The 22063-nt window shown below is 36.6% G+C and overlaps 3 protein-coding genes across 4 annotated transcripts; 1 reads left to right on the top strand and 2 right to left on the bottom strand.

Annotated features, from left to right (window-relative positions):
- Positions 1-658: 658 nt before the first annotated feature.
- LOC113272492 lies at positions 659-1735 on the bottom strand. The gene is made up of 2 exons (XM_026522318.1): positions 904-1735; positions 659-822 (listed from the first exon to the last, which is right to left on the bottom strand). Exons 1-2 carry the CDS (start codon positions 1733-1735, stop codon positions 659-661), a joined length of 996 nt encoding a protein of 331 aa, XP_026378103.1.
- Positions 1736-11649: 9914 nt separating this feature from the next.
- On the top strand, positions 11650-16020 carry LOC113273857 (spindle and kinetochore-associated protein 1 homolog). 2 transcript variants are annotated; one of them, XM_026523447.1, is made up of 10 exons: positions 11650-12012; positions 12096-12220; positions 12325-12434; positions 12508-12592; positions 13331-13398; positions 13624-13729; positions 13814-13843; positions 14278-14391; positions 14648-14749; positions 15784-16020. In XM_026523447.1, exons 1-9 carry the CDS (start codon positions 11916-11918, stop codon positions 14723-14725), a joined length of 813 nt encoding a protein of 270 aa, XP_026379232.1. In that variant the 5' UTR covers positions 11650-11915; the 3' UTR covers positions 14726-14749; positions 15784-16020. The 2 variants fall into 2 exon arrangements, with proteins under 2 accessions (XP_026379232.1, XP_026379231.1); XM_026523446.1 differs by having other exon boundaries at positions 11651-12012; positions 15765-16020.
- Positions 15979-17706, bottom strand: LOC113272491. The gene is made up of 6 exons (XM_026522317.1): positions 17248-17706; positions 16998-17154; positions 16725-16799; positions 16407-16605; positions 16229-16310; positions 15979-16128 (listed from the first exon to the last, which is right to left on the bottom strand). The coding sequence occupies exons 1-6, from the start codon at positions 17704-17706 to the stop codon at positions 15979-15981; spliced, it is 1122 nt and encodes a 373-aa protein (XP_026378102.1).
- Between the last annotated feature and the right edge of the window lie 4357 nt (positions 17707-22063).

The following is a 22063-nucleotide window of genomic DNA, read 5'->3' as shown; positions in this document are numbered from 1 at the left end:
GAACGATGCTCTCCTTTGTCAGACTCCTTCCAGAAATTTCTTCGAGATAAAGATGAATTTCCTTCTCCTTCGCAGCCTCTTTGTTTAGAACAATTTTCGCTGCTCATCTTGTTCATTATTGAGTTGATTTTGTAGAGCCTGGCATTCCCGAGAGGTGACCTGATATCCCTTTATTTCCATTACTCATCCGGGTGTTGGAAATCTAAGGTACTGGTGATAAGTCTCTGCCACTCCTTTGAGCTTGTGCACCATCTTCAGCCAATGATGGTGTTATAGGGGAAGGAGCGTCCACTACACTGAATCGATTATCAACTTTCATTGATCCTGCGTCTACTTGCAAAAAAATGTCTCCTAACGGCTTGGTAGGTGCCCCGTTGAACCCGTAGATGGTATAATACGAAGACATCAGCTGTTCGTCGTTAAGATCCATTCGCTTGAATGTGTCGTAGAATAGAACGTTAACTGAACTCCCTCCATCAATGAGGATCTTCTTGATGTTGCATCCTGCCACTAGTAAGGTGAGGACCAAGGGGTCGTTGTGATCTTCCATATCCTCCTCGATGTCTTCTACATCGAAGGTCGTAGGCACGTTCATCCATTGCTCGTGTTCGTCCACTTCCACCCCATCGATCTTGTATAATTCACAGTAGTCTTCGAATTATTTACTTAACCTTTTCCCTATCTGTGCTGTTAGCGAGGGTCCTGTAGCTTCGGAACATGAGATGGTGTTGACTGTTTGGTTTCCCTCTGGCAGTTGAACTTGCTTGCTTCGTTTGTTCCTATCTTCGTTATCTGCCTTCTGTATGTACTGCTTGAGGTCGCCTGCGTCAATCAACTTTTGGGTCATTATTTTGAGATTCTTGCATTTCTCGGTCTGGTGGCCATTGAAACAGTGATATTCACAGTAATCTCTTGATTTCTCGGTTCTAGGGGGCTGCTTCCCTTTGGACCAAGGCCATTCCAGACCTTCTCGATCCTTGATTTCTCGTAGGACGCGAGTGTGGTTGGTATTCAATTTTGTGAAGACTTGGTCTTCAAATTTCCGATCGTCACGCCGAAGATCATCTATTTGTCCTATGCTATCTCCGCGTGGAAGTTCTGCCGAGTTACCCCTTTTGGATCTGCTGACTTGTTCTGAGTTGGTCCGATGTGATATCTGCGTTTGAGCCCTTGGATTTTCTCGCTGATTTTTTTCCAAACGGGCATGCTTCTCGATGATGATTCGAAGATCTCCTTCGGTGTTTGGCACACTTCCATGGATCTCAACGAATAGAGGGCTCATTCTATCCAAACCCCACTTGTAACAATTGATGCTAACCACTGGATCTACGTTCCCTATAGATTGACAAATCTTGTGACACTTGTCGGTATATTCCCTGATCGCCTCCTTGTAAGCTATTGCCAGCGAAAAGAGCTTGTCCATCCCGGCGTTGACAGCCTTGTTGTACATGTACGTTCTTAAGAATCTCTCAGTGAGCTGGATGTAAGAATCGATGGAATTTGGCGGTAAGTTGCCAAACCAAGATAGTGTCGATACCTTTAGACTTGAAGGAAAGTATCTGCAAAGGACTGCATCGTTTTTCTCCCATCGGGCTAAGATGCGATTATAGTACCGAAGATGAGCTGCAGGGTCGCTAGATCCGTCGTAACATTCAAATGCTGGGACGGGACACTTTTGAGGGATGAGCGCTTTGGCCAGGTGGTGGGTCAGAGATGTGGTGCTAGCTTCTCTCATCACCTCTTATAGTCTTCCTCCCCCTTGTCTATCTTTTAACTGTTTGATTTCATCCATCATCTTCGTACGAAGATCTTCCATTGCCCACTGATGATATTCTTGGATCCTGCATCGTCCCGGTCTTTGGTTCTCACTATCGAAGTAGTCTGAATCATCGGGATCGTAATCTGGGTCGGATGATCCGTTTCCTCTGGCTGCTTTTTGGTTCAATGGTTCGGGATTATTGGCGTTCGTCAAGATGATTCGTTGATCGTGATTAGGCTCAGGAGCTTTAGAATTGGCTTCGTCATGCTGAGGGGCCGCTTCTAAGCTCTGGGCAATCTTGTCTTTGAGTTCTTGGATTTATCGAGCTAACAATGCTACGGCATCCGCGTATACCTTTTGGTTTTTCTTTAATTCCTCAAGCTCCGCCATCAGTTGGGGGGAATGATTCGATCCTTGGTTCGGAGTTCCGACCTGCCTTTGTCCTCTAATAGCCACATTATGATCTTCATCAAACGTTTGGATCAAAGGATTAGGCGGATCGGTGGTTGTTACGGGGAGTTCGACACGAGGGAGCGCTGGTTGGTTTTCTGTCAGCGAGGGCTGGATAACTGGTAGAGTTTGGTTCATCTCATTTGTTGGTGGCATTCCGAAGGATGGTTGTTGCATTGTTGAGTCCGCAAATCCTTTATGTCTTTCGTGGGCACGAGATGCTGCTACTTTCTTTGTCGCATCGGCTTTGGCCGCCAGATCTTTGACCGTTGTCGTTGCTATTGCATTGGTGTCTATTGGTGAGGTGATTTCCGTCGTATCTGTCTTCTGGTTTGGAGCCTTCGTCTTTTCACCTTTTTGTTTACTGCGTGTCATAACTGGTGTCGTTCTTGGTGTTTGTTTTGACGATGCTTTGGTTTTTCCTATATCCTTCGTTTTTTCCATCTTCGATTCCCTCTTTTTTTTCTGCACAAATAAATCACCATCGAAGAAACGACATCCGCGTGGGTTTGGGTTAGAGTTAGTCTAAGACGAGCATTTACAGGAAGTGAGGAAAATCCCATAACAAAGATAACAGTTTGAAAACGAAGATCCTACAAGAATGAAGGTAGATCTATGCATGGATTTGATTTTCAAAGATAAAAACTTGAAAATATTTGAAAGCGTAGATCCCATAAAATGAAAGAGGATCTATCCGTAGATTTGATTTTCAAGGATAAAAACTTGAAGATATTTTGAAAATGTAAATCCCATAAAAATGAAGGTAGATCTACGCATGGATTTGATTTTCAAAGATAAACGCTTGAAAATATTTTGAAAGTGTAGATCCCATAAAAATGAAAGTGGATCTACCCATAGATTTGATTGTTGAAAGAAATAGATGCGTGCTGAAGCTGTTTCAGGCGCTGTTATTTTCAAAGAACGGTGCTTGGAACAAAAAGAGTGCGTAAAGTCACAGGATAAGATAAATCTTTTACCGGAACAGAGTCCCTGTTTCTAGCGCCAGATTGTGAACACATAAATCACGATGAGGTCCACATGTACACAAATAATATCGTATTTGAGGATAAAAACATTAAGGTGAATAAATCAGATATGAAATGATGCAAATACGATGAATCATCGACTCAGAGTCTTAGAACTCGTCATTGTCTAGTCCATAGAGTGTGATTCCGTGTCATTTCATATCTACGAAGCACATATCACTGAGTATAATAATAAAAGCATTAAAATGAGTATAGTGCTGAAATATAAATGAAACAATGATTTACGTGGTTCAGCACTAAGGCCTACGTCCACGGGGGTTGGTGTTTCACTATGTATCTGGGAATTACAAAGATAGTCGAATACCTCTGTCTAAAATACGAAGCTAAAAGGGGAAATGGAGCTCATACTTACTCTTCCTATTTCTTTCTCCTATGTTTACTAAGAATTCCTTGACCCCCTCCCTCTTAGTGGAGAGGGGTATTTATAGGGTTGATACATGGGGCCCACTGTCAGAGATAGTTGCAACCTTATCTTCTCATTCTTTGTACCGATGTCGCTGGTATACTCGTTCTGAACCGATTCCCCCAGTGGCTATGCCAGATGATGATGGGTCACTTCTTTCTCATCTATAGATTGATTGAAACGTACCCTATGCCTATGGTATTTAATGTTGGTGGTTGGGATGGTCCGCACGCGTCAGACAGATGTCTGATGCCCCTGTCACATCTTCGTCAGTGGAGTTAATCTCCACCGTTGGTCTTGGGTCTGCCTTGAGATGGGATAAAGAAGATATTTGGGTGCTCTTCAATACTTCGCGGTGTCTTGTTCCTTCAGTGCTTCCTGATCCTGAGCCATTGGATCATCGTGAAGATAAACAGACATAGGCGATAGAGGTTTCCTGGGTGTTGGGACGTGGCATCGTATCTTGATGACCTACTGCTGCATGTCTTCCACGTGTACTTCCTTCAACACGTGGCGGAAGATGAATCATGTGTATACAATTCCAAATGCATGCTCAACATCTTTTCGATCCGCTTCTTGCATCTTAGTAAAAAAAAATTTTGCATTGGTGTTTGTACGTTTATAAGCTTGAACAATAGTTGATAATTTTGGGTAGATTACATACGCCAAGTAATAGCCCATGTTATATCTTGTACTATCTACTCGAAATTAAACATTTGTGGCACTTACGTTGAATATATCATCGAACAACGGAGACGAATTTAGCACATTAAGATCATTGTTTGAACCGGGCGACCCAAAATAAGCATGCCAAAACCATAATCATATGGAGCAATCCCCTCTAACACAATTTTCGGTATAGTTTTGTAAGATGAGTGATGTCCCATCCAACTCGAAGGAAAATTCTTCCAAGGCCAATACATGCAATCTACACTCCCAAGCATTCTTGGGAAACTCCTTGCTTAATTCTCCGCCAATAAGTAGGCCTTCATAAGTAAGTATTCTTATAAATTGCATCTATGTTTCTAACAAACCTCTTCAAGTATTTGTTGTTTTACCCATTCTCACATAATCATCGATGGTGTCCGCCGCAACCCCTGTAGCGAGTAGCCTAATACAAGCTAAGGTTTTCATATGTGGTGAGTGACCGGGGATTCCTAGTGCATCTATACCTTGAGGCCACTCTTCATCAATTTGACACATATCACTTTGATTTTAAAAAACAAAGATCTTCTCATTCGCATACGGTCATGGAAATTGAGTTATGAATAAGTTAGTGGTATTCCTATAAAGTAGCCTCTCATTATAATAACATCGTGAAGTATTGTATTCTTAATGCATTGTCGTCGTTTTCTTACCTCATTAGGTTCGGTTGTAGAGCCATAAGCAAGGCTGATTGTTTCCACAATAACATTCCCACCCTACTGGTCTGCATCCTTTGTGCTCACCTCTTTCGACATCCAGAAATGACAATGTCAAGTGAATCCATGGAATCCGAATCGCTCATTCTACCTAAACAAAATGTTTAAAAAAATTAGTAAATTGATAGTCATACAATAAAATTATCTAAAACCACAAGAATACAAAAAAATAAATATCTAAAACCAAAAATATTAGTAACATTGATGCGCAAACAAAAACTAAGTATAAGAAAATGTAAATAAACATTCAGAAACCCAAATCTATATATCCTTCAAACCAAGACTACATGTTTAGAAAATAAAACAAGTTCACCATACAAAAAATGCATCTTAAAAAAAATTAAGCACAAGACAACATTTGATGGATTGCCTATCATGTCCATAATATCATCTATAATCATGTTGAAAGCTTGGTTGTTCTCAAGTGATTGGGAAACTTGAGTTTCATTAACAATTTTCGAAGAATAAGTGCCATGAAAATCTTGATAAGAAGGATTGCACGCCATCGAAACATAACATGGTTGAGAATTGAAATCACTTCATAGTAATTCACTCTCTATTTTTCAGTTCTTAAACCTTTTTTTCTTCTAGAACTAATAACATGAATAATTCAAATTTCTCACACTATTAGGTGAGGACATTGAGATGGGAATGTAACTTAAATAGCACGTACGTACAGTATTTGGTTTGCATGCGAGAGGTACAAGAAGGGGTTATAAGACAGACTAATAGTGTACTTTTCTATCTTTCTGTTATTTCTTACTTTTAACTATTTACACTTGTCTGAGCTGTCTATGTCAATACAACCTGTATCTCACACATGTGTAATAAATGTTTCTTTATATAGTAGTCTGTCTATTCTGTAATATCTGAGTTAGTTAGTAATAAAATCCTCTTTCTACATATGAATTATTTCATGGTATAAGAATTTTCTTCTCCAACGAGATTTCTTTTCGATCCTAACCCTAAGTTCTGAACTCCATTATCGCTCTTTATTGATTCATATTTTGGTGTTTTAGGCAAACCTAATAATCCTTCAAAAATTTATAGATCCATTTTGTAGTTTTTCTACTTCTATTGTTAAGGGCATCTCCTACTTTTTCACAATCCTCAAACTCAACAATGGATCATTTTCAACAAAGTCAGATCCAACTTCCTTTTCAAAATATTTGTACCTTTTTCCCCATATCAAACTTGAGGGATCATATTACTTACTGCAGAGACATCAATTTGAGTTTTTTCAACCGAGTACCAATCTGATGCGTTTTGTTGATCTTCATCGATGAGTACTTAAGATTAATCATGAGTATGTTTTTTGGTTTGCTATGGACAGATTTGTGATGTCATGTCTCAATGCTACTTTCACTTAATCCATTTCTTCTTATGTTCTTGGCTTAGAAACTTCAAAACAATATTGGGATTATCTTAAATCTGAATTTAATACACAATTATTTGCAAGAAAATCACTGCTTAGAGGTTAGTTGCAGTCAATTAAACAAGTAAATCTCACAGTTCTTGAATATTTGCGACAAAATAAAGAGATTACTGATAATCTAGCAGCAATTAATGAAAAAGTTCCTGATGATGATATTGTCGTGTATACTTGAATGGATTAAATAGAAGTTTTGGTCAATTTTTTGCCGCTACTCACGATCGACATTTGTTGTATACCTTAGGATCAGACATATAGTGGTCTGATTTATATGTGATGGCTTTTTCTTCTGAATGAAGAAATTCTGCACCATTTCAATAACATCATTTCCAACAGTGGACCACTGGGTTAGAAAGAATCCTGCTGGGAAGCCGTTAGGGCCCGGAGCATTCCATCTTGGTATACTTTTGACCACATTATAAATTTCCTCTCTTGAAGGCATAGATATTAATGCCTCATTTCCAGCTGACAAAATAGTATGATTGATGATATTAAAGGAATGATCTTGAAGGATAGGATTGGTGGAAGTAACTAGAGTGGAAAAGTTATTTGTTATAAGCTTTTCTAAATCTTTTGGAGTATGAACCCACTGACCATGATCATATCTTAAGGCAGAAATATGATTCCTAGGTCTTCTCCTATTAGCAAAAGAATGGAAATATATTGTATTATTATCTGCATCTTTAACCCAGTGATTTGTAGACCGTTGTTGCCACACATTCCTAGGTTTGCAAGAGTTTGTTTCTGTGATAAGGAGTATAGGACAATGATTTGATCCTATAAATGGAAGATGATAAACCTTAGAATCTGGATAATCTCTTAACCAGCTGGAATTTTGTAGAGCCATATCAATCCTAACCATATTATAACCCTTACCATTAGTCATATTAGTCCAAGTTTGATGACTTCCTGAATAACCCATGTCTATTAACCCAACATCATTGATAATGTTACAAACTCAATTATCTAGAGGATTCCTATTTGTGGAAGCATCAAATTTAGACACATGAACATTGATATCTCCTATAACATCCCATAGTTGAAAAACATTTTCACTGAGATCCTCATTGAATTCCCATTGTTGTTTTTTCAAATCACAATGAGTTGAGCCATAAACACAGGACATAAGCCACTCTTTCTTAGAAGTATTAGATGTAATGATTAGATGAATAATGTTATCTTTACTACAAGCAATATCACATGGAAACCGTCTTTCCATAAAAGAGCAAGACCTCCTGACAACCCAATTGAACTAACATACATAGAATTTGGATAATTATAACTTTGAGTTAAGATTTTTGCCTTATTTTCCCCAATTTTAGTTTCAACAAGAAAAATAATGTCTGAGTTATGTTTTTGAATTATGTTTCGTAGATAATCTCTGGTTTCCTTAGCTATCAACCCTTGTACATTCCAAGATAAGATTTTCATTATCCAAGTAAAATAATAAGCAAAAACTAGGGCTAAAATGATGATTGATGTTAATTAAAAGAATAGAGGAAAATATACTAGAAGATAGAAAATTATTGAAATTAAAAGCTGAAATAGAATGAAGAGAGATTATCTGGTCATCAGTGCTTGAATTTTTTTTGCTTTGAACCTTTTGGAGGAATTTTGCTCCGGAACAGTCCCATGAAATATAGGGTAAGAGTTAGGAGATTGAGAAAACGTTTCCAGATTAATATGCTCAGTTGCTGAAGAATCATCATGTTGAAATTTTTTCTTCATACCGAGAAATGAGAGATTGAATTGGTTTCTTATAAGCTCTAGTATTGTGAAGTGAATCTGGATCGATGTTATCAACTTTGAAATCATCGAATGAAACATCAAATTCCCCTAAAGCAATATAGGATTTAAGAATGTTGGTATTTGACGACCCGAATTCACTTTCCTGACCCATTAAAGAGTTAAAAGCTAATAATTATTGCTCCATGTTTTCATCAGATGTGTATCCTAAGATATTCACTACACCATTTTTAGTGATTAGCAACTGCCGATTTCAGTTGCAAAAAGCGGTTGCAACATAGTCGAACTGTTACGAAAGTCGATGTTGCAACATTTCGCAACGACTTGTTGCAACGTAAATTTTTCGTAACAGTTTAGAACCGTTGCGAAATTATTAAAGCATACCAGCATCTCAAACTGTGACCACAACATCGTCATGACCCATATGCCTGTGAACAATGAGATGCAACAAAACCTGTAAAAGAGCATTGCATCCATGAAAAACTCATAAGAGAACTGAAACTAAACTTCTCACAAGGGAAAAAAAACAAAAACCTAACAATGACCTTGAACATAAAAAAAGATACAAGCAAAGACAAACTTAAAACTAAAAGCCCTTATCTCTCCTTGGAGGAACATTAAATTAGACCTAGAAACTAAACCCACCTAATGATAACAATTATGATTAAGTTGTTAACATTGAACTTAATGTTTAAACTTAAATATATTATACAGAACAAACCCTAGCTAGAAACTATGATATATGCACCAAAATTAGTAGTTACAAGAACAATACCCGAATCATTTCCAGCTTGAACTGAGACTGTCTTTGCATTCTCTAACCCTACTATATACCCCAAATCACCACCAACAATAAATCATTACCAAAATACTAAAAAATCTAACCCAACAAAATCAAAACAAACCCAAATCATAACACAAAAGTAGAAGACTAGTTGTGTTGATTTTTCTTACCAGAGTGTTTGAAGGAGCTAGCGTTGTAGAGATTGTTAGGTTCTTTACTGATCGGAAACATCCGATTTTCATGATCCTTCAAAACAAAAACCCTAATACTGTTACCATTCATGTTAACCTAACAAAAAAGGGGTTTCATATAAAATCAGATTCAATCAAACCCATAATCAAATATCAAACATAAGATAAAATCAAGCGAAACACTTCATTATACTTAACGGAAATGAGAAGTTTAGGGATTTTCTTCTTCTTTGTGCAGAGTTTTTGGAGACTAGAGAAGAGAAACTGAATCCTAAAACAGCTTTTATACGTAAACCTCAAAACCTTAAGTCGGAAAATAAATTGGTCGGCTTGATTTGGGATTTGAGATCCCTGAAATCACCAAATCATTCGAATTTCAGACATGAGAGAAGAGAACAAGAGAGAGAGAATGAGAATGAGATTTATGTTCAAAAGAGAATGAGATAGGCTAAACCTGAGTCGGTTTTGAAGCTGACTATCTGAATAGGCTTAAACCGATTCATCTTGAAAGTGTGGGTAGCCACACTCACAAGTCGCACGCGTACATCTCCAATCTATTGCGAATTGTAACAAAGTCAAACACTTGCGAGTTTTGTAATTGAAATAAACTGTTGCAAAATTTTCGCAACTGAAAATTCGCAACATGGGCTAAGCTGTTGCGACTTCTAATTACTAATCCTTGAATTTGGTGTAGTGATTGCAACTATCTATGTCATAACTAATAACCTCATCCAGATTCTTGGTATTTCCAGACCCACCTTCCTTCATCCTAATTCTCTTCCCATGTTTATGGACCACTTATTCTCTCATCCTTGCACTATTAATATTAACCTGTAACATACCTTGAGTGTCACATCCAACAATAATAACTGTTTGGGAGTTCTCCAAAGAAATACTCCTCATGTTGTTGTCTTTATCTTGATGATTTAGAGTAACTGTTTCCTTTGTCACTGACACCGTATACTAAAGAGGATTCTCATTAAATGAACTTGCGTGCATGTGACCAGCTTCATTTAAAACCGATGCAGCTTCATTCATGTGAGATATTACAAGTTGATTTCCATTATTAATACTAGGATTAAAAGAGATAATCATTGCATGATGAGTTTCTTGTTCCTATTGAACCTGAGAAGCATTGATGTTGGCAGTTTTAACTTCTCGAGTATCTGGGTTTTCCCATGAAAGTGGTTCCAATATTGAACTTGAGGAATGATATCCTCTTTGTTGTTGAAGAAGATAACTTGCTATTGTTTCACATTCAAGTTCTTTGTGATCTGTTGTATAACAATAACGACATAAATTGAAAGGTTGCTTCTCATAAAACAATCTTATCCAGACTTCTTATCCCGCAACATTTTTCATCCAAAATTCCCTACAGAGAGGATCTCTGACATCAATTAAAACTAGATTCTTTTGAACTTTGCCTTTTGGGACAATGCAATCTAGAGGGTATAGTTCTCCAACCTCACCCATGGCTTTAGCTATTCCTTTAACAATGACTGGATTTGCAAACACCGATTGTATGTTATAGAGACGAATCCAGAATAACTGCTTTGTTAAGTCCACTGCACTTTTCGGTATCTTTGGATTGTGGCTCTAAAACCAGTAAATCTCCTTCCAGAAACCAAGGTCTAAACTTGAGAACAACATCGTACTCTTCTTGAGTATGGAACTTTATCAAGTAACAATCACTATCCTCCTTTTTGATAAAGATATCCTTACTTTTGGGTCATAATTTCTTTAATTCTTTATCAAGTTCACCTACCGTATTTTGGAAGAGTATGCCTTACCCAGGAAACTGAACTAGAATTGAGATGCACATTGAAGCAAATCCTGTGTAGATAGCTCTGGTTCTTTCAAAGCTTTAAGTATCTCATCTAGAGACGTAAATTCCATTTTTTCCTGAACATCTCTAACCTCAGAATCCATTAAAGATAAACTTATCTTAAAAGAGGGGAAGTGGGAGAAGGAAACGAGGCGAAGAAAGAATATAAAGAAACTTTTTCCTTTATATTGATGGGTGAATGTCTTACACTTGGAAGATTTCTTATTACAACAACCTAGTTTAGAATTAGGGTTAAAAGAGTGAATATATGAAGAGAAAAACTGTTTTTAGAAAATTGTAAAGTAGATATGGATTAAAAGGTGAGTATTGGATCTTCTCGTACAATTCAGTCGTCAAAACTGGAACCATTAGAATAAGTAGGGGAGGATTACAGGACAATCTAGTAAAACCGCTCCAACATCCAAAGCAATCTCCAAGCACATCCACCAGGACCTAGAAAGAAGAGTAGGAAAAGACATTTTAGAATTTAAATAAAATTACACCAGTGATGGAAGAAGGTTAAAATTGTAACATGCAAGAATGAAACTTAAGATCAGGAGAGAAGAATCAAAGAAATTTTTGTCTGAGTCATTCGCCGAGTCGCTCTGTAGATTTGATAAAACCGGTTGCTGGCAGTTGGGCACTTCGGCACTTCCGCGTGGGACCTTGAAAGTACTGTTGCAGAATGACAAGCTCAAACAATTTAAATTTTGAATTAGGAATCATGAAGACAAAAACTTCTGACGCGTCAGCATTTCCCGCCGAATACCAAAAATCAATCCTAAAGTTGGTACCGAAATACTGAAACTCGTTATCCTCAAAACGCAGAAGCAACAGAAGGAGAGACAGAGAAAAACGATGGATCTAAAACAAGCAGGTTCTTCACTTGATTCTCTCATATCCTCCTTCAATACACGAATCCTCGAGCTTCAAGAATTAGTTATTGGTCGCAACAGTAAGTTCAAAACCAAACCCTAACTTTTCATTTTCCACTCTTCTGCTAAAACCAAACCTTAATTTCTTTGATTTTTTTTCCAGTGTATGCTGCTACTAGTATATCAGATCTAACTGCAGTTGATACGGCAGTTAAAGCTATGGAATTTCAGATGGAAACTATCAAAAATCGATTGAGAGAAGAAGCTCAAGCAATTCCTAAAGCTAAAGTCTCTCTCTCTCTCTTCTGTCTGTAAATTCTTTCAATTTTCCGTTCAGAAACCCTAATTGATTTGGTATCTCACATCGCTCTCTTTCGTAATTTTGATATCAGAAGCTGATTGATATGTCTCTGCGCCAACAAAAGAAATTAGAGCATATGTTTGCTCATATGCCCTCAAAATTATCCCAAAATCTCATGATTCCAACTTCGAATCTTAATAGGTACAGATTACTGTCGTTTCTTTTATTTGACCGCAAATTGAATTTTTGGGTGGCTAATTATTGGATTGTTTAGCCAAATGCAAGACACGTCTACTTACAACCTTCCCATTGGGGGTTTGAAACTTGAGGAGGATCAGCCTGCTGCTGTACAGCCTAAGGTAATAATTATTATTTTTGAAGAAATGATGTAATTCACCATGTATTTCATTGTGCAACACTTAGTAGATGAGGTTCGTGAAGAGTTTTTGTCTAATCATTTGATTGATTGTAGGATTACTTGTAGATTATTACAGTCTCTACAGGTTTTTCACGCCACTTATCTGGATTTAAGAGAATTTTTCTAACATAGAAACATTTCCTGTTCATAATACAAGTATTCGTAGAGTGTTCTTGAATTGTTGACCTGTTGGTATCTGAAACATCTGTATGGTCGGGAGGAAGTTTTCAATGTCACGTATTGATTTGTTTGTTGTCCTTTCAATCAAACACTTAAATGGGTGCAACTTGTTTTCCTCGGATGACTGAATTCAGTGTATGGGTTTTTTGGTCTGAGACACATCATATTGAGGTCGTTATATTATGAAAACACCAATTAGGAGTTGTCCCTATTGGTTATCCCCATGGGACTCAGTACATTTACTCTATTGTTAAGTTTTGGTGTGAATCTGCCTCTGGCAGGTGAAAAGCTTAGAACCATTGTGAATAGGGAGTTCAAAGGGTCTTGTTTCTCACATCTCTGAGATGCATAAAAGTTAACCTGTTTATGTGTATTTTAATTGGGATGTATGCGAGACAAACTCAAACTACTTTGATAGCTAGGGAACGGGAGGACTTAATTATGAGAAACCTTGTAATTCTGTGTTGATATTAACTCCACCAATTTGTTATTGTTGCAGGAGAAAAAGGGCCGCGGCTCTGCACCACTATGGTATGTCACTGCTGAGGAGCTTGACTCATTATCAGCGTATGTACATCCTTCCGTATTAGTTGAAAAATAAGCTCATTTGGGAGTTCAAATTGCTTTTCAAGAAATCCTCTATATCATTTTCCAAGTCTTCGCAAGATACTTCGTCGGATATGTTCAATGAAAATTAATTTGCATATTGTTAAATCTAGTTGTGTTTTGTTATTTTTAACATTCTTTACCCGTTTCAAAGATTTATATAATTAATACTACTCCACCTTGCAGTTATATGAAGGGGAGACTCACGCTGGACAAAGTGAATGCAGCTATTAATGACATGGCTGCCTATGCAGAGACAAATGCTCAACTTATATCAGCTCCAAAGAAGAAGGTCCTTATCCTATCCTTATTTCTGATGTGATATCTTAGCTTTTGTTTGCTGGGTTGCTGACTAGCATATTTTACATTCATGAAGCTAGCGGAGAATACGTGGGAAAAGGCTCTTGTAAGTAAACTCTATCAATCTTGTAAAAGTTTTGTTTAGTTACGGTATGGCAACGGATATTTCTTCCTTAACGGGGATAAGTGCTTAAAAGTTCACAAGAAATCCCCTACATAAATAGCACTTTGATAGCTTCTGTTTTGTGCATCCCACACCAACGCAAGGATCTTAGGTAGTGCGATTTGTTAAGCCACTTGTAATATCTACACTCAAACTGCACAATCCCGTCCATGGGGTATTAAAGATCCATAGGTTAGGGAATTAAATTGTTAAACACTACAATATGATCTTGTGATCTTGCTCGCTCACGTTAGAGGTAATTTAACATCATGCTTGGGGTCATAGGTCAACGGATTTTGAATGCTTGAATGTGGCTTGCAAATTAACTGGCAAACATAGATTATGATTTCTGAAACTAATGTGATAACACCATGCAGGAACTAAGGGATATTGCAATGACAGAAGCTGTGAAAGGAAAATTCTTCTTCGTGGAGTTAGACATAAAAGGACCTTCCCTGAAGCTTGACAATACTGGAAAATCGATTTTAACTGTGAGTGATCTTATAACCGCTAGTTGCCACATTACTGAATTTCTGCTAGATGGTTTGTGTCCTACGTACAAGTCTTTTCCGTATCCACATGGAGGTTTGTTTGTTGTTTACATTGTTCTGTTTATTGTTAATCGTGATCTGCATTTAGCAAAAACCCATCATATTCTGATAGTGTATGACCTTAGTGTTTGGGTTAGTTATCATAACCCAAACACTATTTGAGAAATATTTACATTATGTTTCTGTGATTTCACAGGTTCTTCGTCATCTTGGTCGCATTAACGAGACTAGAATTGGGCATCATCGTGTTATCATCTTATCAAAGCCACAGTGATTTGCAACTTTCTAACTTTTCACAGTAAGAACTCGTACAATCTTGTGTTCCAAGAGAATAGTTTGATCTTAATATTGCAGGATGTGTGCTTTCCGTTTTATGCACACACAAATTTGTTCAGTTTGTTTCCCTGAAAGGAATATAAGTATTAATATAGGTGCGAAACTCTTCCTATTCATTATGTGGACTCTGGGTCTCTAGGACTCTTCCATAAGAGATCGGATGGGTCCTCCTGCACTATTGTTAGACATTGTAAGTAATACTAAAGCAAATTGACAAGAACAATAACCGACTCAAATTTGGTTCCATACCTTGATGAAAATGTCTTTCATATTATGAAGCTGGACCTAATGTTTTTGTTCTTTTTACTCCAATTAAAGATCTCAAACAGGAATAGTAGCGAGCTTAAATTATTGCGTCAAATCCTGTTTGTGAATGCACAAACTGGAACGACCAATGCACATCCTAAATGCGTTTTTATGATACTTAAACTCATGTCCTCAGGATAAGAACACCTTGATAATCATGACTACTGCATTAGTTTACCAAGTGTTTCATAGTTGTTTGCCATTTTTTATTGTCGTGGATAGCTTTTTTCATTTTTCTTAAATGTTTGTTGTGTGAAGATTATTTCAAACAATTAGAACTAGTGTTATAAGAACAAAAATTAAAAAAAAAAAACCACTTTTATAGAATAGAGTAGATTCTTTTTTACTGACAAGATAATCTGGGAAGTTAGTATAAGAAGAATGTTGTTACAGAAAACTTCCAGCCTTGCTATATTTCACCTTCAGTAAGGTCAATATGGGTGCCTCTGGGCATAATTTCTGCCTGTCATTGTCTTAGGTATACTGAGAAGCTGTATTAGCTTTTTTCTTAGCGCACCTGATCAGTATACCCCTAACTAAGAACACATTAAAGCCAGAATGTTTTACAGATTATCTCACACATTTCGCAGCTGAGAGTAATCAACTAAAATCTTCATCTTTTACTTACAACTAAGTACGTACTAATCTCCTCCATGCCTTTTGTCTGACAGTGAGTATTTGATGTACAAGGTTTGGCTTTTAAGAGCAGAAAGGATTATCAGCGATTGAACAAAGATTTCCACCATGAGCGCTTACCAACGACCTTGGATATGTTTTTCCACGCTTTTGCTTTTGAATACTTTGCTTTTTTTATGTGCACTGGCTATTTTCTTGTCCATTATTGCCACCGCTTTGAGTCTTTCACGCTCCATTCATCATCAATATTCAAATATCAGGAAAGGTAACTTTTTTATTAAAAGACAACCCTGCAGGAGCAAATGTCACCTCAGTTTCTCTCTTGGCTTTTTTCTCTGCACTGGCTAGTTTCTTTTCTAATTTCGCCATGGCTTCGAGTCTTTTATCCTCCAGCTTATCCTGTTGGTCACAGCCATTCATTATCAATATTCAAAAATCAGGAACGATCAAATGTTTATTAAAAGACAACCCTGCAAGAGCAAATGTATATGTACTTCACCTCAGTTTCGCTCAGGAATTTTCTTGCTAAATCAACCTCTTTCAAGCGCCTTGCATCTATTGAATCTTCTTTCTTTTTCCAACTATCACATACAAATATTGTTAACAGTATATACTTAGCTTAAAAGCTTCATGTAGTTAACTAGAGCAGCAAATGACCAGTCTGGTAGTATACTTACATTTTATTGAATTCAGCAGATCTAGCTTCCTTCCGGTCTTTAGGTTTCACCTCAACCTTTCTGTTCCAGATTCGAGAAAAGAAGTCAGGTTTCACCTCAACCTTTCTTCCCCAGACTGCAGAAAAGAAGTCATAGGAGAATTCCTTCCCTGTATATTTAGCTTCCTTCTGGTCGTCAAATTTCACCTCAACCTTTTTTTCTGTACATTAAACACGAGTCACCATGAATGAGACTAACCAATTACTAAATCGGTTAACACCAGAAATACAAAATGCATGATTACGAAAAAGAAGAAAGCTAAAACCTCTCAGAACTTACGATCTGTTGCCATTGGAGAGCTCAACATTGGATTCGACTCGTAAAAGGGATTGGTAGAAGAACTACTGGCTGAAACTGTTGATGGTCACATGTAAGGAACTTTGTGTTGCGTGTTCTGACTGATCTTCCCATTGTGCAGGAATTGTTTTTAACAGACGAACCATCTATAATTTTTTAAAAACAAGATGAAATCTTTAACTTAGCCAAGTGTTCTGATATAATCAATGCCCGAATGAAATTAGAATAAGTAATCTAGATGATCATAACATTTACCTGTAGAACCTTTACTTGACCTAATTAGTGGAATGATCTTTTTCTCCTCCTCCTCTTCTTCCTCTTCTTCTTCTACTATTTCTTGTTTAGCACTACTTCTGTATGATGCATATTCATTAAAGCGATCATCTTTATCACTGGTAACCCAAGTTTTCATCTGGAAATACAGAGAGAACAGAGTCAAAGACAGATTATGATAAAAACCCATGACAAGAAAAATTCAAGAAGATAAGAGAGTAGTGAAATGAACCTGCTGGTTTAATTCTGGATTATTATGAAACCCATACTGATTCTTGTCTGCAGAGATGAGCGACGAAGCAAAAGAAGAGGTAGAAGAAGATACCAGTAACGCTTCTGTTGATGATGTGCTGCGTAAAGGTGATGGAGAAGGTGGTGATTCTGACGCAATAGGAAAAGATACATTACTATTACTAAATGTTTCCCAACTACCTCTCCTATTGGACATATCTTCAGAAATTCGTGAAACGCTGTTTCTTGGTTCTGAAATACTGTTTCTTGAAACCTGATCAACTGGTGATGGTGATGGAGATTCATACACGGAAGCCATTGATGATGATTCGAACCAATCATTGTTTCTAATACCTATTGGTCTTCTTGTTAATTCAAGAGTTGGTGGAGGAGATGCAGTACTACTTGATGATGATCTTGTTCTTCTTGACATTTTGCTGTTATACCTGCTTGAAGACATGTTGGATTTGTTGTTTTTGCAGTATATGTTTCTTGAGGGAGCTTATAAATTTGTTAAGTTTAGCGATTTCGATCAAGATTTTGAAGCTCTGAAACCTATATCAAATTTATTGGCTTTATATAGGCACTTCTTGCCTTCGTACAGAAAGAACAAGAAGGACCTTGTTTGTGACTTGAGTTGAAGCGTTTGAGCTGGATAAGCCCATTACGGAATTTAGGTCAAGTATCAAAATGGAGCCCAGACCAGAAAAGGTCCAAGCTACCTCTAAACCGACTCTTCTTTGCATAAAGCCTCGTGGCGATCGTATGCAAACAGTCATGGCTACTGGGGTCCAGTTTACCAGGGAAGGTACGATATCTGATATAAGACATACAAATTTGGTATCCTTCCCAGTAAATTGGTACCCCTATTAGCCATGTTTTAAAAAGTGTGTTTTTTTAAACAAGAAAAAGTGCGTTGTTTTGCGTATGACATATTTTATATAATGCAATTGATTTAGAGAGCAGCACTGACATAAATTTTAAAGAAAAGAAAAGAAAAGAAAAGAAAAGGAGAAAAAAGAGATAAATACCATAACTTATATGTGAACATATTACTTAGTCGTTATTTATTGTATAAGGAATATTGAAGGAGGGTTGCCCCACCATTGAGTTTTTACTATCTTTAGATAATTTTTCTTAACATGCTTGCTGCTCCGACGATGTCACTATAGTACAACGATAAAGTTTTAGGCACGATTCCAGACAAGACTTCGAAATTCGACAATGCAAATTTCATTAATGAGGATAAAAAACGGGAAAAAATACTTACTGCTCAGTGCTCAACCATACGTGAAACCAAAAATTCCCTCGTAAAGTAGGTTTTTTTTTTCCTGGACTCTAACTTATGGAAAATTTCCAACAAGGGATTTCTAAAAGAATATATGGATGTTCCCGTGAGTTGCTTGTGTTATAGCACTGCTCAGTTAAACTCGCAAGTTTTTTTATCTCAAGCTTGTTGTGAATGTTAGATGCACAAAACTATATCTTGAATCCTAGTCTATTTAAATCAAGTCTCCGACTAGGATTAGAGTTTGGTAGTTAAGTATAAGACATCACTGAATAACCCTTGAAGATTGAAGATTGAAGCTCAAATGAAGACATTTGAAGAACTTCATCAACAAAGAGGTATGTGAAGACTGGTCAATTCTATTTACTCACAAGTATTACCATTTATCTATACGAGATTACGTCGTATGACTTCGAGTAAATTAAATATTGCAAAGAAGAAGTTTCGAGTCAAGCTTGTCTTGTTACACATCTCGAAAAATGATTCAAGCAATGGATTAGCAATATTAGTTCGAAATAATTTATTGTTCAAGAACTATGTTTATGGATAATTTGAAAATTTTCCAAGGAATGATATTTATATCTATGGCAGTCGGGAATGTTTCAAACATCACAAAAAGAGTTTTCAAAACTGTAGAATATGGATTCAGGGTAGGTACACATATCCAGTTCACGTACCATGGATATCTGAAGTTCCGGAATACAAGTAGGTATACATACCTAGTACGTGTATCATGGTGTTCTGAATTCGTGAATGGGGGAGGTAGGCATACCCAGTACGCGTGCCTCAAGAGCCTATGTTCGTGAATATATTTAGGGTATGCATACTCGGTACGCGTACCTTGGCCATATGATTCACGAACTTGTTCATAGGTACACGTACCCTTGCATACCTACCCAGTACGATTTAGCAGATGATAATTTTCATAAATACGTTTATCATTGCTATAATTATCGTGAAAACCTCTAAGACATCTTTGATCACAAAAACACCTTGTGTATTTGCATCATGATTCAAGTTTTAAGTGTTTTTAAATGAACATGATTATGCTTTTTAGTTCGTAAGGCATACTTGCCATGAACTATCATTATACATGGTTCCGATACTCTGGACCATAGCGTATATTCTTCTATGTAATTTCAAGACATACTTCTCACATGCTTACATGAACTCCTAACAAGAATTTCATCTAAACAGATAAAGTGTTTGCTTGAATCTCAAATTATCTTAGCTTGAATTCTAAGCAATCCTGGTCTTGAAAGTCTATAAATAGAGAAACTCAAACAACCATGAAATTCAATCCCTAACACTTTCGTGTTCTACTTATTTGCTAGAGTCGTTCTTTATGAACCTAGATTTTCCCTGAGAAACATAATTAGGTTTACGATTTAAAGACTTCACTTGGGATCCATGAAGCCAGGTATGACTATCTTTACCTTAATAGCCCGTGCATCCTTATTTTGTTCAATTTGTTATCGAGGTCCTGGTAATCTATTTAAAGAAGGATATAGATAGAAATCGCATAGTTATCTTCGTTTCAGACTTTGTGATTCCTCAATACAGATACATGAAACTCTTCTTTGTTGATCATTTTAAAATTGTTTATGAGAGGTGGTTAATAATACAGGATTCTCAGCTAACTGATCTTAAGTTTTCTGGATTTGTGAGGTTTGCTAGATTTCTCTATTGCAAACAGATTTTCAAGCCTTGATCTAAAGGGAAATCAAATAGGCTTATATGTTAGAGGCATATTGGTATCAAAATTCTTCACTTAGGCTGAAGAAATTCTTAGGATGTAAAGGACGTCGGCTAAGGGAATCAATTGCGTAGATCCTTACGAGGTTCAAGAGACATAAGGAGCATAACTGCAACTGGATTGCTTGGAGGGTGAATTCAGTATCAACTATATTCCAGTCTGAAGGATAGTAGGCTAGTGACTGTAGCAGCTTACTACAATTCGGTTTTCAAATATGGCCGAGGCCCAGTTTTTTTTTTGCAGGTACAATTTTCCTCATTAACAGAACTTCTCGTGTCTTCTGTTTTTCCTTTTCCGCATTGTATTACGTAATATTTATAATAGGATTTATACAAGTAATCAATCTTATTAGATAAGTCTGTAACTGTGATCTTTACGAGACTCGTTCTTGTAGACTTGTATCTTTAAAGATAGATAACAAGTTTCATACTTGCTAGAGTTTGGATTCTATTATTTGGATATGACTAGATTGATCTTGGATATTGATTTTCAGATCGTCCAAGTACTCTTCTATATAATCAGGTTCACAAACTTTATTTTCTTGACTTTCTAATTTTCAAGGGAAAGAGATATAAACTCTATGCACATATTGTCAAGGATCTTTAAGTAGGTCTACTTGAAATTGTATAAGGTTTTGTGCATACAGTCTGCCGAACGAAGAAGTTAGTGGTGTACTTGGTACCCTATCTTTTTCAGCTTGTTTTCAAATGAACCTGATTCCAGTTTTCATACATTCTTGCGAGGTTTTACTTTTGCTTAGATGCTATGAATATTTTCAAGGTAAACTAAATTTGCATTATTAATGCCAGATGATGCTTATGGAACAATTCAAGCTTGGCATATGTCGTATCCAAGTAGTCATAAATGGAATTTGATATTTGACCAACTGTTATCGGATGAATTATTTGCACAACAAAAAAAATACACGCAAGGGTGTTCAGTAGGAAAACTTGTGAATCTTTTTTTTTCTCCAGCAAAAGGAAAATTATTATTAAAGCTCAACTGATAAGTGATGTATTTTCAAAAGTTGTTGTGAATAGTGGTAAGAACTGGGGTTCTTTTCGAACTTGTGAAGGTAACTCCTTTTTTTTTAAAGATTTAAACAAATAAATAAATGAAGGAAATTAATAGTAATGTCAAGATTTTAGAAATATTAAGGCTCAGGATTCACTATTACTTCAAGTTGATTGGTTATAAATAATATTTCAGAAATTATTATTAAGCTCTTTTTTTTATTAAATCACTTTTTAATTTAAAAGGTGTCCAAATATTAAGTTGTAATCCTTAAGCATGATTTATCAAAGAATATATTCTAAGCATAAAACATCAAACTGATTCACAAATAATTAAGAAAACCATTTTACCCCTTTTTTTTATATTTTTATCCAAGTGAATTAAATAAAATAAATAATTAACGAAATTATAAATAAAAATATTACCAATCAAACATGAGTGAATAGATCCTCCATTGCCTCAATCACCATGTATTTTAGCCGCTCATCATGTTGGAAAACCTCTCAAAGAATTTCATTGATGCTCAAAAGTGTTTTACAATGAAGAGAAAGACAAGAAAATGATGTAAAACAGGATTTTGCGACCCACAGAAGGCGTCCAAAGTGAACGACAGAGCAGAAGTGCTGTTGTCGTTGGGAAACTACGACCCACAGATGACAGTCGATGTCACTGTTGGTAAACGACGGTCTTGGAGAGTCTGTTCTTCACGTTCTTCCTCCTCGCAGCTGCAACAATGTCTCTCTGTAACTCGATTCTATC

Source organism: Papaver somniferum, chromosome 4 (assembly GCF_003573695.1).
Source record: "Papaver somniferum cultivar HN1 chromosome 4, ASM357369v1, whole genome shotgun sequence".
Classification (NCBI taxonomy): Eukaryota; Viridiplantae; Streptophyta; class Magnoliopsida; order Ranunculales; family Papaveraceae; genus Papaver; species Papaver somniferum.
The sequence above is the reverse complement of the archived record's forward strand: the minus strand, read 5'-3'. Positions and strand labels throughout refer to the sequence as shown.

What these genes read in the sequence shown, in the direction of transcription:
- LOC113272491 (XM_026522317.1), bottom strand. Translation starts at nt 17,706, where the DNA reads ATGTCTTCAAGCAGGTATAACAGCAAAATGTCAAGAAGAACAAGATCA. An exon ending in TCTGCTGAATTCAATAAAAT is followed by an intron (nt 16,311 to 16,406) that starts GTAAGTATACTA and finishes TGTATGTGATAG; the next exon opens with TTGGAAAAAGAAAGAAGATT. An exon ending in AATTCCTGAGCGAAACTGAG is followed by an intron (nt 16,129 to 16,228) that starts GTGAAGTACATA and finishes TGTGACCAACAG; the next exon opens with GATAAGCTGGAGGATAAAAG.
- LOC113273857 (XM_026523447.1), top strand. Translation starts at nt 11,916, where the DNA reads ATGGATCTAAAACAAGCAGGTTCTTCACTTGATTCTCTCATATCCTCC. An exon ending in ATTAGTTATTGGTCGCAACA is followed by an intron (nt 12,013 to 12,095) that starts GTAAGTTCAAAA and finishes TTTTTTTTCCAG; the next exon opens with TGTATGCTGCTACTAGTATA. An exon ending in CCAACTTCGAATCTTAATAG is followed by an intron (nt 12,435 to 12,507) that starts GTACAGATTACT and finishes TGGATTGTTTAG; the next exon opens with CCAAATGCAAGACACGTCTA.
- LOC113272492 (XM_026522318.1), bottom strand. Translation starts at nt 1,735, where the DNA reads ATGAGAGAAGCTAGCACCACATCTCTGACCCACCACCTGGCCAAAGCG. An exon ending in CGAGAAATCAAGAGATTACT is followed by an intron (nt 823 to 903) that starts GTGAATATCACT and finishes TGATTGACGCAG; the next exon opens with GCGACCTCAAGCAGTACATA.